Below are 14,309 nucleotides of genomic sequence, written 5' to 3'. Positions count from 1 at the left end.
TACGCTCGGTTCGCAACAAACAACTGCACCTCCCAGTCGCGAACCATTTCAACTCCCCCTCCCATTCCTCAGACGACATGTCCATCCTGGGCCTCCTGCAGTGCCACAACGATGCCACCCGAAGGTTGCAGGAACAGCAACTCATATTCCGCTTGGGAACCCTGCAGCCCAATGGTATCAATGTGGATTTCACAAGTTTCAAAATCTCCCCTCCCCCTACCGCATCCCAAAACCAGTCCAGCTCGTCCCTGCCTCCCTAACCTGTTCTTCCTCCCACCTCAAGCCGCACCTCCATCTCCCACCGACCAACCTCATCCCGCCCCCTTGACCTGTCCGTCCTCCCTGGACTGACCTATCCCCTTCCTAACTCCCTACCTACACTCACCTTTCCTGGCCCCATCCCCGCCTCTTCGACCTGTTTGTTTCCTCTCCACCTATCCTCTCCTCTATCCCTCTTCTATCCGCCTCCCACTCTCTCCCTATTTATTTCAAAACCCCCTTCCCCTCCCCCTTTTCTGATGAAGGGTCGAGGCCCGAAACGTCAGCCTCTCTGCTCCTATGATGCTGCTTGGCCTGCTGTGTTCATCCAGCCCTGCACCTTGTTGGCTAGAAGCATAACTAGTTCTGAAGTACAAATCTTTAGAAGTACCATTGGATGTTGTCATGACTTATACCTTTGCTGTGTCCAGTGTTTTCAGCCATTTCCTGATATCACATCAAGTGAATTGAATTGACTTGATCTGCAATGCTGTACTTTGATTTGTGCTTGTTTTAGGAACAAAAACAAAAAAAAGGGGGTGGCACGGTGGCTCAGTGGTTAGCACTGCTGCCTCACAGCACCAGGAACCTGGGTTCGATTCCACCCTTGGATGAATGTCTGTATGGAGTTTGCACATTCTCCTTGTGTCTGCATGGGTTTCCTCTGGGTGCTCCGGTTTCCTCCCACAGTCCAAAGATATGAAGGCTAGTTGGATCGGCCATGCTAAATTGCCCATTGTGTTCAGGGATGTGTAGATTAGGTGGATTATAGGGGGATGGGTCGGTGTGGACTTGTTGGGCCGAAGGGCCTGTTTCCACACCGTAGGAATTCTATGAACTATGATCAGTTATCCAGTTAATGAAGATGACTGCTTCGGCTTTTCTTCGTGCTTTCTGTAATAGATTAATGGTTATTGAGAAGGATGTGGAGTAGTTTGTTCAATTATTTGGTGAACCTATAGAATGAGAAACTTCAATGATGCGGAGCAGGAACGTTTCATTCCTAGTCTGCACTGAAATGTTTAATCTCACTGTCATTGGCACTGTAATTTATGTCAGGTCACTCGGGGTTAAGGATTGACGAGCTGGCTAGGGTTTTTGCTCCTGATCCAGAATATTCAGCGTCACAGAGTCGTCCAGCACGAAAGCAGATTGAAAGTCAGCATAATGAGGCCTCACTGTAGTGATGCTTAATTTCTAGGCACTTGGGTATAGTACAGAAAGGCAGCAAGTGTAGTGCAATCAGAAACAAGCAAGGATTCTTCTTTTATGAAAGCAGGATAAAATTGTCATATTTTTAAAAAGAAGAAAACTGAAAATATCTGAAAATTTTAGAAATCTCTATAGATGCTCCAGACCTGTTGAGTTTTTCAAATGTTTCTATTTTTCTTTATGAAGTTATTCCTTCTCTGCCATTTTTGAGAGTAAATATTGGCCACAATAATAATTCTAGTAAGATGCCAAAAAAAATGTCTTTTTTTGTGCCTAGGCTTAAGTTTAAAGTAGTGTTAGATACAATATTACATTCACTGGTTACTTCCACATCCATTCATGTTTTACAGTCAGAAGGTGTTTGAACTACTTGATGTTTCTTTAGAAAACCCGGAAAAGCCATTTGAGGAAAACATTGAACAAAAGGTAAATGCAGTGGTTAATATAATTAAATGTATTCGCTAAATAAACTGTTTTTAAATGTTGATCTGGTACACAAATGAAAATGTAGGTAGGCTTAAAGAATGTTTCTTATGTTATTGCTTTTAACAGTAACTTTTTGAAGGGCTTCACTTGGGATCCAGTTCTTTTCTAAATTTGTTCATGGGATGTGGGAATTGCTGGTTAGGCCGGCATTTAATGCACAATCATAATTGCCCAGAGGTCAGTTAAGAGTCATTGCTGTGGGTCTGGAGTCATATGTAGACCATAACAGGTTAAAGACGGCAGATTTTCTGCCTTAAAGGCCATTAGTGAACCCGATAGGTTCTACGACAGTCAGCTGTTGCCATTAGATTAGCCTTTTGTTTAAATTCAAGCCATGCAAATTGACTCTGATTGGTGAAGACCTTGCCAAGGGGAATGCACCAGAAAAAGTCTATCTTCTAACCTTTTGTTCAGGTAAAAAAGGGATAATGTGTGGATATATTCTTTCGGTTTGCCAAGGACAGGGCAGTACTTACGAATTTATGTGTCTTCCAGTATATTTCTTGCAATTGTGTCTGGCTGAGCGTAAGATAAAAACTTCAATGGCATATCTCTTTATTTCAGCAAAATTCAAATTGAATGTATTACTGGTTTTCAGTATTGGTCTTCTTTGCAGCTCAAATCGATAAATGCCTGAAAGATGAGTTTACAAATAAAACAAGTGCACTAATATTTTAGGGCCCACTGACAGTTAGTCCGATAATTACTATTTGTGTTGATTTCTGCAAACTATTATGATCTAGTGGCCCCAGTTGTTGTGGGTAATGCCATATGATGTTAGTATAAAACAACTCCTATCTCCAACAAGAACATGGTGGATAGACCATCATTTTTTAAATCTTTGCTATCAAAGATATCTTTCAGTAAAACATAAGCACACAATGTTGTGGTCGTTGTTTGACAGTAGAACATAGAACATTACAGCGCAGTACAGGCCCTTCGGCCCTCGATGTTGCACCGACCTGTGAAACCAATCTGAAGCCTGTCTAACCTACACTATTCCATTATCATCCATATGTTTATCCAATGACCATTTAAATGCCCTTAAAGTTGGTGAGTCTACGACTGTTGCAGGCAGGGCATTCCACGCCCTTACTACTCTCTGAGTAAAGAACCTACCTCTGACATCTGTCCTATATCTATCACCCTTCAATTTAAAGCTATGTCCCCTCATGCTCGCCATCACCATCCGAGGAAAAAGGCTCCCACTGTCCACCCTATCTAATCCTCTGATCATCTTGTATGTCTCTATTAAGTCACCTCTTAACCTTCTTCTCTCTAACGAAAATAGCCTCAAGTCCCTCAGCCTTTCCTCATAAGACCTTCCCTCCATACCAGGCAACATCCTGGTAAATCTGCTCTGCACCCTTTCCAACGTTTCCACATCCTTCCTATAATGCGGTGACCAGAACTGTACGCAATACTCCAAGTGCGGCCGCACCAGAGTTTTGTATAGCTGCAACATGACCTCACGGCTCCGAAACTCAAAACCCTCTACCAATAAAACCTAACACACCGTACGCCTTCTTAACAACCCTATCAACCTGGGTGGCAACTTTCAGTGATCTATGCACATGGACACCGAGATCTCTCTGCACATCCACACTACCATTAGCCCAGTACTCTGTATTCCTGTTACTTCTTCCAAAGTGAATCACCTCACACTTTTCCGCATTAAACTGCATTTGCTACCTCTCAGCCCAGCTCTGCAGCTTATCTATGTCCCTCTGTAACCTGCAACATCCTTCCTCACTATCCACAACTCCAGTACTTTGGTGTCATCCGCAAATTTACTAACCCATCCTTCTATGCCCTCATCCAGGTCATTTATAAAAATGACAAACAGCAGTGGCCCCAAAACAGATCCTTGAGGTACACCACTAGTAACTGAACTCCAGGATGAACATTTCCCATCAACCACCACCCTCTGTCGTCTTACAGCTAGCCAATTTCTGATCCAAACCGCTAAATCACCCTCAATCCCATGCCTCCGTATTTTCTGCAATTCCCTACCATGGGGAACCTTATCAAACGCTTTACTGAAATCCATATACACCACATCAACTGCTTTACCCTCATCCACCTGTTTGGTCACCTTCTCAAAGAGCTCAATAAGGTTTGTGAGGCACGACCTACCCTTCACAAAACCGTGTTGACTATCCCTAATCAAATTATTCCTTTCTAGATGATTATAAATCCTATCTCTTATAATCCTTTCCAACACTTTACCCACAACCGAAGTAAGGCTCACTGGTCTATAATTACCAGGGTTGTCTCTACTCCACTTCTTGAACAAGGGGACAACATTTGCGAGTCTCCAGTCTTCTGGCACTATTCCTGTAGACAATGACGACATAAAGATCAAAGCCAAAGGCTCTGCAATCTCCTCTCTAGCTTCCCAGAGAATCCTAGGATAAATCCCATCCGGCCCAGGGGACTTATCTATTTTCACACCTTCCAGATTTCCTAACACCTCCTCCTTATGAACCTCAATCCCGTCTAGTCTAATAGCCTGTATCTCAGTATTCTCCTCAACAACATTGTCTTTTTCCTGTGTGAATACTGACAAAAAATATTCATTTAGCGCCTCTCCTATCTCTTCAGACTCCACGCACAACTTCCCACTACTGTCCTTGACTGGCCCTAATCTTACTCTAGTCATTCTTTTATTCCTGACATACTTATAGAAAGCTTTAGGGTTTTCCTTGATCCTACCTGCTAAAGACTTCCCATGTCCCCTCCTGGCTCTTCTTAGCTCTCTCTTTAGCTCCTTCCTGGCTAACTTGTAACTCTCAAGCGCCCTAACTGAGCCTTCACGCCTCATCTCTACATAAGCCTCCTTCTTCCTCTTGACAAGAGATTCAACTTCTTTAGTAAACCACGGTTCCCTCGCTCGACCACTTCCTCCCTGCCTGACAGGTACATACTTCTCAAGGACACACAGTAGCTGTTCCTTGAACAAGCTCCACATTTCAATTGTGCCCAGCCCCTGCAGTTTCCTTCTCCATCCTATGCATCCTAAATCTTGCCTAATCACCTCATAATTGCCTTTCCCCCAGCTATAACTCTTGCCCTGCGGTATATACCTATCCCTTTTCATCGCTAAAGTAAATATAACCGAATCGTGGTCACTATCACCAAAGTGCTCACCTACCTCCAAATCTAACACCTGGCCTGGTTCATTACCCAGTACCAAATCCAATGTGGCATCGCCTCTTGTTGGCCTATCTACATACTGTGTCAGGAAACCCTCCTGCACACATTGGACAAAAACTGACCCATCTAAAGTACTCGAACTATAGCGTTTCCAGTCAATATTTGGAAAGTTAAAGTCCCCCATAACAACTACCCTGTTACTTTCGCTCCTATCCAGAATCATCTTTGCAATCTTTTCCTCTACATCTCTGGAACTTTTCGGAGGCCTATAGGAAACTCCCAACAGGGTGACCTCTTCTTTCCTGTTTCTAACCTCAGCCCATACTACCTCAGTAGACGAGTTGTCATCAAATGTCCTTTTTGCCACCGTTATACTGTCCTTGACTAACAATGCCACACCTCCCCCACCTTTACCACCTTCCCTGATCTTACTGAAACATCTAAACCCTGGAACCTGCAACAACCATTCCTGTCCCTGCTGTATCCATGTCTCCGAAATGGCCACAACATCGAAATCCCAGGTACCAACCCATGCTGCAAGTTCACCCACCTTATTCCGGATGCTCCTGGCATTGAAGTAGACACACTTCAAACCACCTTACTGCCTGCCGGTACACTCCTGCGACCTTGAAACCTTATTCATGACCTCACTACTCTCAACCTCCTGTACACTGGAGCTACAATTCAGGTTCCCATTCCCCTGCTGAATTAGTTTAAACCCTCCCGAAGAGCATTAGCAAATTTCCTCCCCAGGATATTGATACCCCTCTGGTTCAGGTGTAGACCATCCCGTTTGTAGAGGTCCCACCTACCCCAGAATGAGCCCCAATTATCCAGGTATCTGAATCCCTCCCTCCTGCACCATCCCTGTAGCCATGTGTTCAACTGCTCTCTCTCCGTATTCCTCGCCTTGCTAGCACGTGGCACGGGTAACAAACCAGAGATAACAACTCTGTTTGTTCTAGCTCTAAGCTTCCACCCTAGCTCCTTGAATTTCTGCCTTACATCCCCATCCCTTTTCCTACCTATGTCGTTGGTGCCTATGTGGACCACGACTTCGGGCTGCTCCCCCTCCCCCTTAAGGATCCCGAAAACACGATCCGAGACATCACGGACCCTGGCACCTGGGAGGCAACACACCAACCGCGAGTCTCTCTCATTCCCACAGAATCTCCTATCTGTTCCCCTAACTATGGAGTCCCCAATGACTAATGCTCTCCTCCTCTCCCCCCTTCCCTTCTGAGCAACAGGGACAGACTCTGTGCCAGAGACCTGTACCCCATGGCTTACCCCTGCTAGGTCGTCCCCCCCAACAGTATCCAAAACGGTATACTTGTTTTTGAGGGGAACGGCCACAGGGGATCCCTGCACTGTCTGCCTGTTCCCTTTCCGTCCCCTGACTGTAACCCATCTACCTTTTTCCTGTACCTGAGGTGTGACTACCTCCCTGTAACTCCTCTCAATTACCCCCTCAGCCTCCCGAATAATCCGAAGTTGATCCAGCTCCAGCTCCAGTTCCCTAACGCGGTTTCCGAGGAGCTGGAGTTGGGTGCACTTCCCGCAGATGAAGTCAGTGGGGACACTAGTGGTGACCCTTACCTCCCACATTCTACAGGAGGTGCAGTAAAACCAAACAAATGTTCATTAACAATGGAAACGAATATAAAGTAGGAAGGAAGCACTCTAATACCCTTACGACACCAAGTCAAAGGTTTTTAAGCACACGGTAGAAATAATCTAAGCACTCTTTATAGAACAGAAACAGCAGTTTTATATTTCATCTTACAGCTTACAAATATTGTCACAATTCTAAGAACATCTAGTGCTGTACATCTAACTCGGCATGAGAAAGATCCAGTCCAGCTTTGAAGGAAGAAAGACTATTTTTAAAATACTTCTTTGGGATCAAAGTAATTAAAATTTCAACTCATCTGGTACTGTAGATAACTTTTCCTTAATTATTACTATGCTCTTGGCTTAGCTATTTTCCAGTGCTGTACTATCCCTTATGCAACTTCCATTTTTAAACTTTGAAAACGTAAATTTTCTTCTTTTCCACTGTTTGTATCCCAACAGTCCAGTCTGAGATTAACAATAACTTATTATTCTAAGATAATTTCATTACTTTTAAACTCTTTTTCATAGGAATGCTGCTTAGTGCATTGAAAGACTTCTCAGCACATAGGAGTTTGATGGACACTTCTCTCTCGAATTCTAAGAACCCAAACTTGCAGCCGACGATATTTAAATATATACATGTAAATTTCACAGTTTTATCACAAAATCTTTAAAATGTCTGCTTTTGACTGTCACACAGGCAATAGATCGTGCCATTTGTGCAGCTAGTGTTCTTCATCAGGCTGATCAAGCCATCCGTCGTTTGGTATCCCAGTCTATGAAAACTGCGAAAGGTACAACTGATACAATTCACGTACAATGAATACACATGACCTGTAATTTATATACTGTTGGTTTTTCATGATTTCTTCTGATATAATTGTGAAAGTAAAATTAAAACCGTGGTTACCATTTAGTATATCGCAAAAGTAAATGTCATACATTTGGACTTCCAGAAGACCTTTAAAAGTAACGCATCGTGAGGTCAGAGCAGGTGGAGTTAGGGGACAAGTAGCAGAATAAATAACAGGCAACAGAAAACTGAAAGAAAGTGTTTAGGCAAGTTCTGAAAACTGCTGTGAAGTAGACATGCTGCAATCACAGTTACAATTTGGATTCAGGAAATTAAGTGCAATTTCAAAATTAACAAATGATGCCAAATTGAAGGACACGGTTAATACTGATCAAGAATTTGAGAAAATATGCGATGTGATAACAACCTTTAAGAATTAATTCAATGCATCGCATAGTGTTGCATTTTGTGCAAATATTAAGGAAGCCACAAATAATTGGATCAAAGAGCTAAATGGGGTGGAACAGAGCAATTTAGGGGTCTAGGTGCACAAATCACTAAAAGTCATTAATAAAGTTTAAAAGAAAGCAAACTAAGTTGAGGGACAGATTGATGAGCTAAGAAGTTACGTTTGCTTAGAACCTTGGTGAGACCACACCTGAAGTACTATGCACAGTTATTATATTTGGAAAAAGAACATAATGATACTGTGGAAGGTTCTAAAATGTTTCACAGGATATCAGGACTGAAAGGATGTACTTTTGAGGAAAGATGCAACATGCTTGGACTCTTTTCTCTGTAAAAGTCTTGGGGGTTTGGTGGTGATGGTAGTGGTGACCTGATACAAATCCATACGATTACAAAACAGTTTGATAAGGTAGAGTCAGAGTCATACAGCATGGAAACAGACCCTTCATTCCAACTGGCATGTACCAACCAGACATCCCAATCTGACCTAGTCCCATTTGCCAGCATTTGGCCCATATCCCTGTAAACACTTCCTATTCATATACCCATCCAGATGCCTTTTAATTGTTGTAATTGTACCAGCCTCCACCACTTCCTTTGGCAGCTCATTTCATGCACACACCATCCTCTGTGTGAAAATGTTCCCCTGCAGGTCTTTTTTCAATCTGTTCCCTCGCATCTTAAACTTATGCCCCGTAGTTTTGGACTCCCACCCAAGGAAAAAGACCGTGGCTATTTGTCCTATCAGTGCCGCTCATGATTTTGTAAATCTTTATAAGGTCACCCCTCAGTCTCCGATACTCCAGGGTAAAAAGCCCCAGCCTATTTCAGCTTCTCCCTATAACTCAAACGCTCCAGTTCCGGCAATGCCCTTGTAAATCCTTTCTGCACTCTGTCAAGTTTAACAACACCCTTACTATACAAAGACAACCAGAATATTTGATTTGTTAAAACTCTGTTGTATTTATGACTATTAGCTTTGAACTCTCCCAATAGAGGAAATATCTCCACTTGTTGGGAGAGTTCAAAACTAATGGTCATAAATATAAGAGAGTTTTAACAAATAAAATAGCCAGAGAATAAAATAAAATTCAGGGGAAACTTCAGTATCCAAAAAGTATCAGGAATGTGAAAAATGGTAGCTGATTTAAATGACATTGGTTTATTTAAGAGGATGTTAAATCAGCATAAATAAGGAGATTGCAACAGAAGGATACACTGGTAGGGGTAGACGAAGAGACATGGTGAGGAACCCTGTGTGGAACATAAATGTTGGCATGGATCAGTTAGTCCAAATAGACTTTTTTTCTCTGCTGTAGAGTCTTGTGTAACTAAACTTCAAAAATAACGATAATGCATTCTAGCTAAGTGCTTATGAAAATGTTAGATTGCACACTTTAGGGACTGAAATACTTTTATATAATTTTTTTTGTGAAATGCCTTTATTTTAATCAGATGGAAATTACAGAGGATTTGCTTCTCTGAACGTTTTATTTTAAACTAAGCAGTGCAATTTCAGCTTCATTAGGCGTATTTTCCTCTACATCATGATGACCCAGTAAACACCAGCCAAATCGGATTTACTGGAACTCCATGACAAGTCATTGAGTCTGTACTGGGTAAGAATGACACCTTGTCAGAATTGAAAATTAAAAGATAAGCAGGCATGATAACATCACTCTACTCTTGATCATCAGTAAAGTGATGGAAGGTGTCATCAACAGTGCTATTAAGCAGCGCCTGCTGACTGATGCCCAGTTGGGATACCGCCAGGGCCACTCAGCTCCTGACCTCATTACAGCCTTGGTTCAAACGTGGACAAAGGCTTTGAATTCCAGAGGAGAGGTGAGTCACCCCCTAAAGGCCATATTCGACCAATTTGGCACCAAAGAGTCCTAGCAAAACTAGAACCAATGGGTATTGGGGGCAAACTTTCTGCTGGTTATAGTCTTACCTGACATATATGAAGAAAGAAGTTGGTCATCTCAGCTCTGGGCCATCTCTGTAGGAGTTTGTCAGGGTAGTGTCCTAGGCTGATCCATTTTCAGCAGCTCCATCAATGACCTTTGCTCCCTCATAAAGTCGGAAGTGAGGATGCTCACCAATGACTACACCAATGTTCAGCACCATTTGCAATTCATCAGATATTGAAGCATTCCATATTCATATGCAACAAGATCTGGACAATATCCAGGCTTGGGCTGACAAGTGGCAAGTAGCATTCATGCCACGCAAGTGCCTGGCAATGACTATTTCCAATAAGAACCAATCTAAATACCTCACCTTGACATTCAGTGGTGTTATCATCACTGAATCCCCTATTATCAACATCTCAGGGAATACCATTAACCAGAAGCTGAACTGGATTCGCCACATAAACACAATGGCTATAAGAGCAGGTCAAAGACTAGGAATATTGTGAGTGACTTACCTCCTGACTCCCTGCAATCTGTCCACAATCTGCAAGGAGTGTGATGGAATACTCCCCACTCATCTGGATGGGTGCAATGCCAGCAACACTCAAGAAGCTTGACCCATCCAGAACAAAACAGCCCATTTGATTGGCAGCGTATCCACAAGTATCCATTCCGTCCTCCATCTGCTCAGTAGCAGCGGTGTGTACTATCTACAAGATGCATTGCAGAAATTCATCAAAGATTCTTAGGCAGCACCTTACAAACCGATGACCACTTCAATCTAGAAGGACAAGGGCAGAAGATATATGGGAACACCACCATCTGCAAGTTTCCCTCCAAGCCACTCACCATCCTGACTTAGACATATATTGCCAATCCTTCACTGTTGAATATCCTGGAATTCTCTCCCTAAGGGCATTGTGCGTCTGTGTACAGCACATGGACTATAGCGGTTCAAGAAGGCAGTTCACCATCACCTTCTTAAGGGCAGCTAGGGACGGGCAATACATGCTGGCCAGCTAGAGACACTCGCATCCTATGAGTGAATTAAAAAAAGAACTGGAGAAAATAAAGCAGAAAAGGAGAGAAGCAACAGATTACTAATCACGGAGAGTAATTAACAGGTTGTAAGCCGAAATAATTAATGTGCTTTTCAAAAGTATTCCCAAGATATAAAAGGTAGTTTCAGAGAAGCCAAAAAAAGGACACGAAACAACAAAAATGGCCAAAACAGTGAAAATCCATGGGAGACGTACACAAAAGGAGTGTAATAGGGAACACTGGAGAAAGAGCAAAATAAACTGTAGAAACAGGCATGTGAAATTAAAACAGGAATTTTTTTTCAACACCTCTTGCCATTTATTTATTGTCATTTTAGTCCCTAATTAAAGTGCTGTGGCAGTGCCTTCACAACATGGTTTCTAAGAAGGTTAGCCACCATTACTTTGACAAAGATAACTAAAGATGGGAAATAAATGCTTACATCCCAAGACTTTTTTTTAATAAAAAGATGAAGGACTGAAGTTGCTACCTTTCTGGTCTGCACTGCCCATACTATGCATTTATTTATTGAACTATATGGAGGCCCTGAAGGATATTTTTGTTCCAAGTAACTTGCTTTTTTTAAGAGGTGTTTTTCTGTACCACCCTTAGATTCTGACGTAGTGCTTTGTAATATGAATGAACAGAATAAAAAGAAAAGGACTTGTGAAATATTCATGATGACACAGAAGAAAACCATTCATGTGCATGCTGGTTCTCTGTGGAGCAACCCAGTCAGACTAAGCTCTGTCACTATACCTGCAAGTTTTTTTCTCTCCAGTACCTGTCCAGATTCCTCTTGAAATTATTGATAATCTCTGCTTCCATCATCCTAGTAGGAGCCTATTCCAGCTCATTACTACTTGGTGCCTAAGAAAGGTTCTTCTTGCTGCCTGCAGTATCCCTTGCTTTAGGTAATATTTTTGCAGATAGATAAAAGTCCTGATACTGCCTCTCTAACACAACTGTGGGTGTCACTAACCACATGAACTGCAGCTTTTAAGAAGCTGGCTCACCATTACCACCTCAAGAGCAATTAGGGATGAGCAATAAATGCTAGCCTTTCTATCAATACTCTGCAACATTTTTGGTTTGTTTAAAGCAATTAATGGCAGATGAGGGGAAAAAAATAGTTTTGTGCACTGTTCACAGAATTCTTCATTCACTTTTATTATTAATAAGTTATGCCAGGAATGTGAGAAATCCTTTAACCTTCTAACATTTTTTTGAAAGTTGGAATGGTGCACTGGTATTTTTTGTTTTCACAAAAATTCTCACATTGTTAAATTGTTTCTGTCTAGATAAGAAACTACCTGCATGCAATATGAAGTTATTGTCTGAAGAACTTAACAGGCTTAAGACTGTGCTTTTGGAGGATCTTCGACATGTCAATTTCCAAGACAATTCTAAAAATCAGTGTGCTGATATTAATGCAGTTGTTGAAGAAGTTGCATACAAATTTGATCAGAAAAAGGAAGAAATTCTAATGAATTTTCTAAAATTCTAGAATTTATAGTACTTAATAATTTACAATAGGTCTGTGGCTGTTGTATGATATTTTATGCCTCAGTGCTTATGTTTATTTATGAGACCTTGAATTTTACAAGTCAGATTATTCTACTGGAAAATTGTGGCATCTCTTGCACGAGACTTGCAAAACTGGTATTACCTTTCTGTTGTTAAGGTACACTGAGGAACAAACATGGTGCAACTGTTGTGTAATATGTAACAGCCATAAATCTGTTGCAATATGTATAAATACACTATAATACCTAGATGTAGCTCAGATATTCAAGATTACTGCTCTTTTTGGAAACTTGAGGATTTCTTCACGCTATAAAATTTTGGTCCATAAAAATAACGTTTTATTTAGTGTAAAGTATAATACTTTCAATTCCTTTCTACACTCCAACTTCCTTTTTCCTTTTCTGGATGTAGTTATCTGGCTTCTTTATAAAGTGGTCATTTAACCTAAGCCTAGACAGTGAAGTATCAACTCTCCCTTTTTAAATGTGAGGCATTCTGGCTGAGTTCAATTTGGCCTTTATCCAGTGTTCAAACACAGTTTTTTGGGATACTAAGTAGTAATCAGGTGTAGGCATCTTTATAAATTTTGATTTTCCCTCCCCAACTGTTAATGTTGAAGCTACTGGTATCATCCCAACTGTTATCACATTAGAAGGCCTTATCTAGAAAAAAATAAATAAATGTTGAAGATTGAATTTATTATCTTGATAATGTTGTCATTTGTAGGAACCTTATGGGTGGTTCATCTCCATATACCCTTTTGAAGAAAACAATCTTTTGTTTTGCAGATGCCATTCTAATTACTGCTGTGTTCTGAGATTGAAAAGTCATAATTACATTTATTTGGAGAACTGGATAAACATATTAACTTAAGACTGTTGCGTAGTCATAGTCCTGTTAAAGTAGTCAAGAATTTCTTTGTCTGGCATACTTTTTTCTGTTCTTTTTCTGTTCAGAGTAATAAAAAATATTCTTGCATCAAAAATTTTCTCTTTGGGTAATTTATGTTGTCTTTCAAAGACTGAATTAGGGGACCCAGTGTGTGTCAAATACTTGAAAGGGATTCCTGCACTCAGAAAATATCTTAGTCTCACATTTCATAAGTACTGCTGCACTTTGAATTTACAGTTAGGCTAAGTTTAGAATAGCATCATGGGCGATGCAGACTTGGTGGGCTGAAGGACCTATTCCTGTGCTGTATTGTTCTATGTTTTATGCTGCTTTTAGTTGGCATCATAAATACAGGCCAGAATGGGGATTATTTGATAATTCTCCCATCAATCACTTACTACTGGTTGATTGATGAGTATCTGGTGAGTGATTAAAATTTGTTCTGCCCCTAAGGTTCAAAGTAGTATAGTGGCTGATGCCAGATCAATAAAATGTATAAAAGCATAAATAAATATAAAGTTGAATGCAATAATTATTTAGTTCCTTTAAACTCATTATGATGACAAGTCAGGTGATATGTCACGGTTGCAGTATGTGAGAGTTCCTGACTATCAGTTTGGTCCAAAGCAAACATATCTGTGGCAAGTGTTTGAAATTCGTGGTGCTTTGGCTCAGACCTTAATCTGGAAGCTGATTTACAAAAACACTGCGACACATCAGAGAGGGTATGATTACTTGTGTTCTTCGTACCAGGAGGCTGTGACACCTTTAGGGTTGAATCATTGAATTTGGTCGATGTTCAGGGACAAGAATCTGTGACTGTGAGTGAGGCAGATAAGGGGACCCAGAAGTTGGGAGCCTCACCCTTTTCAATTCTTCAACAAGTTAAGATTCCTTCAGCTTCTTTGGATGAGAGTGTAGGTTGCAAGGGAATGAGCTGACTG

General features: G+C 41.3%; 1 protein-coding gene across 1 annotated transcript in view; it reads left to right on the top strand.

The window, feature by feature from the left end:
• LOC109927462 (L-seryl-tRNA(Sec) kinase) overlaps nucleotides 1-13,454 on the top strand; it is a 40,948-nt gene extending 27,494 nt beyond the window's left edge. The window contains exons 5-7 of the mRNA XM_020527485.2: nucleotides 1,821-1,896; nucleotides 7,430-7,523; nucleotides 12,249-13,454. Coding sequence (XP_020383074.2) covers nucleotides 1,821-1,896; nucleotides 7,430-7,523; nucleotides 12,249-12,454 — 376 coding nt within the window. The 3' untranslated portion in view covers nucleotides 12,455-13,454. The remainder of the gene's footprint in view (nucleotides 1-1,820; nucleotides 1,897-7,429; nucleotides 7,524-12,248) is intronic.
• The last annotated feature ends 855 nt before the right edge of the window (nucleotides 13,455-14,309 follow it).

This window comes from Rhincodon typus, chromosome 20 (genome assembly GCF_021869965.1).
Source record: "Rhincodon typus isolate 14 chromosome 20, sRhiTyp1.1, whole genome shotgun sequence".
Lineage (NCBI taxonomy): Eukaryota > Metazoa > Chordata > Chondrichthyes > Orectolobiformes > Rhincodontidae > Rhincodon > Rhincodon typus.
The sequence above is the reverse complement of the archived record's forward strand: the minus strand, read 5'-3'. Positions and strand labels throughout refer to the sequence as shown.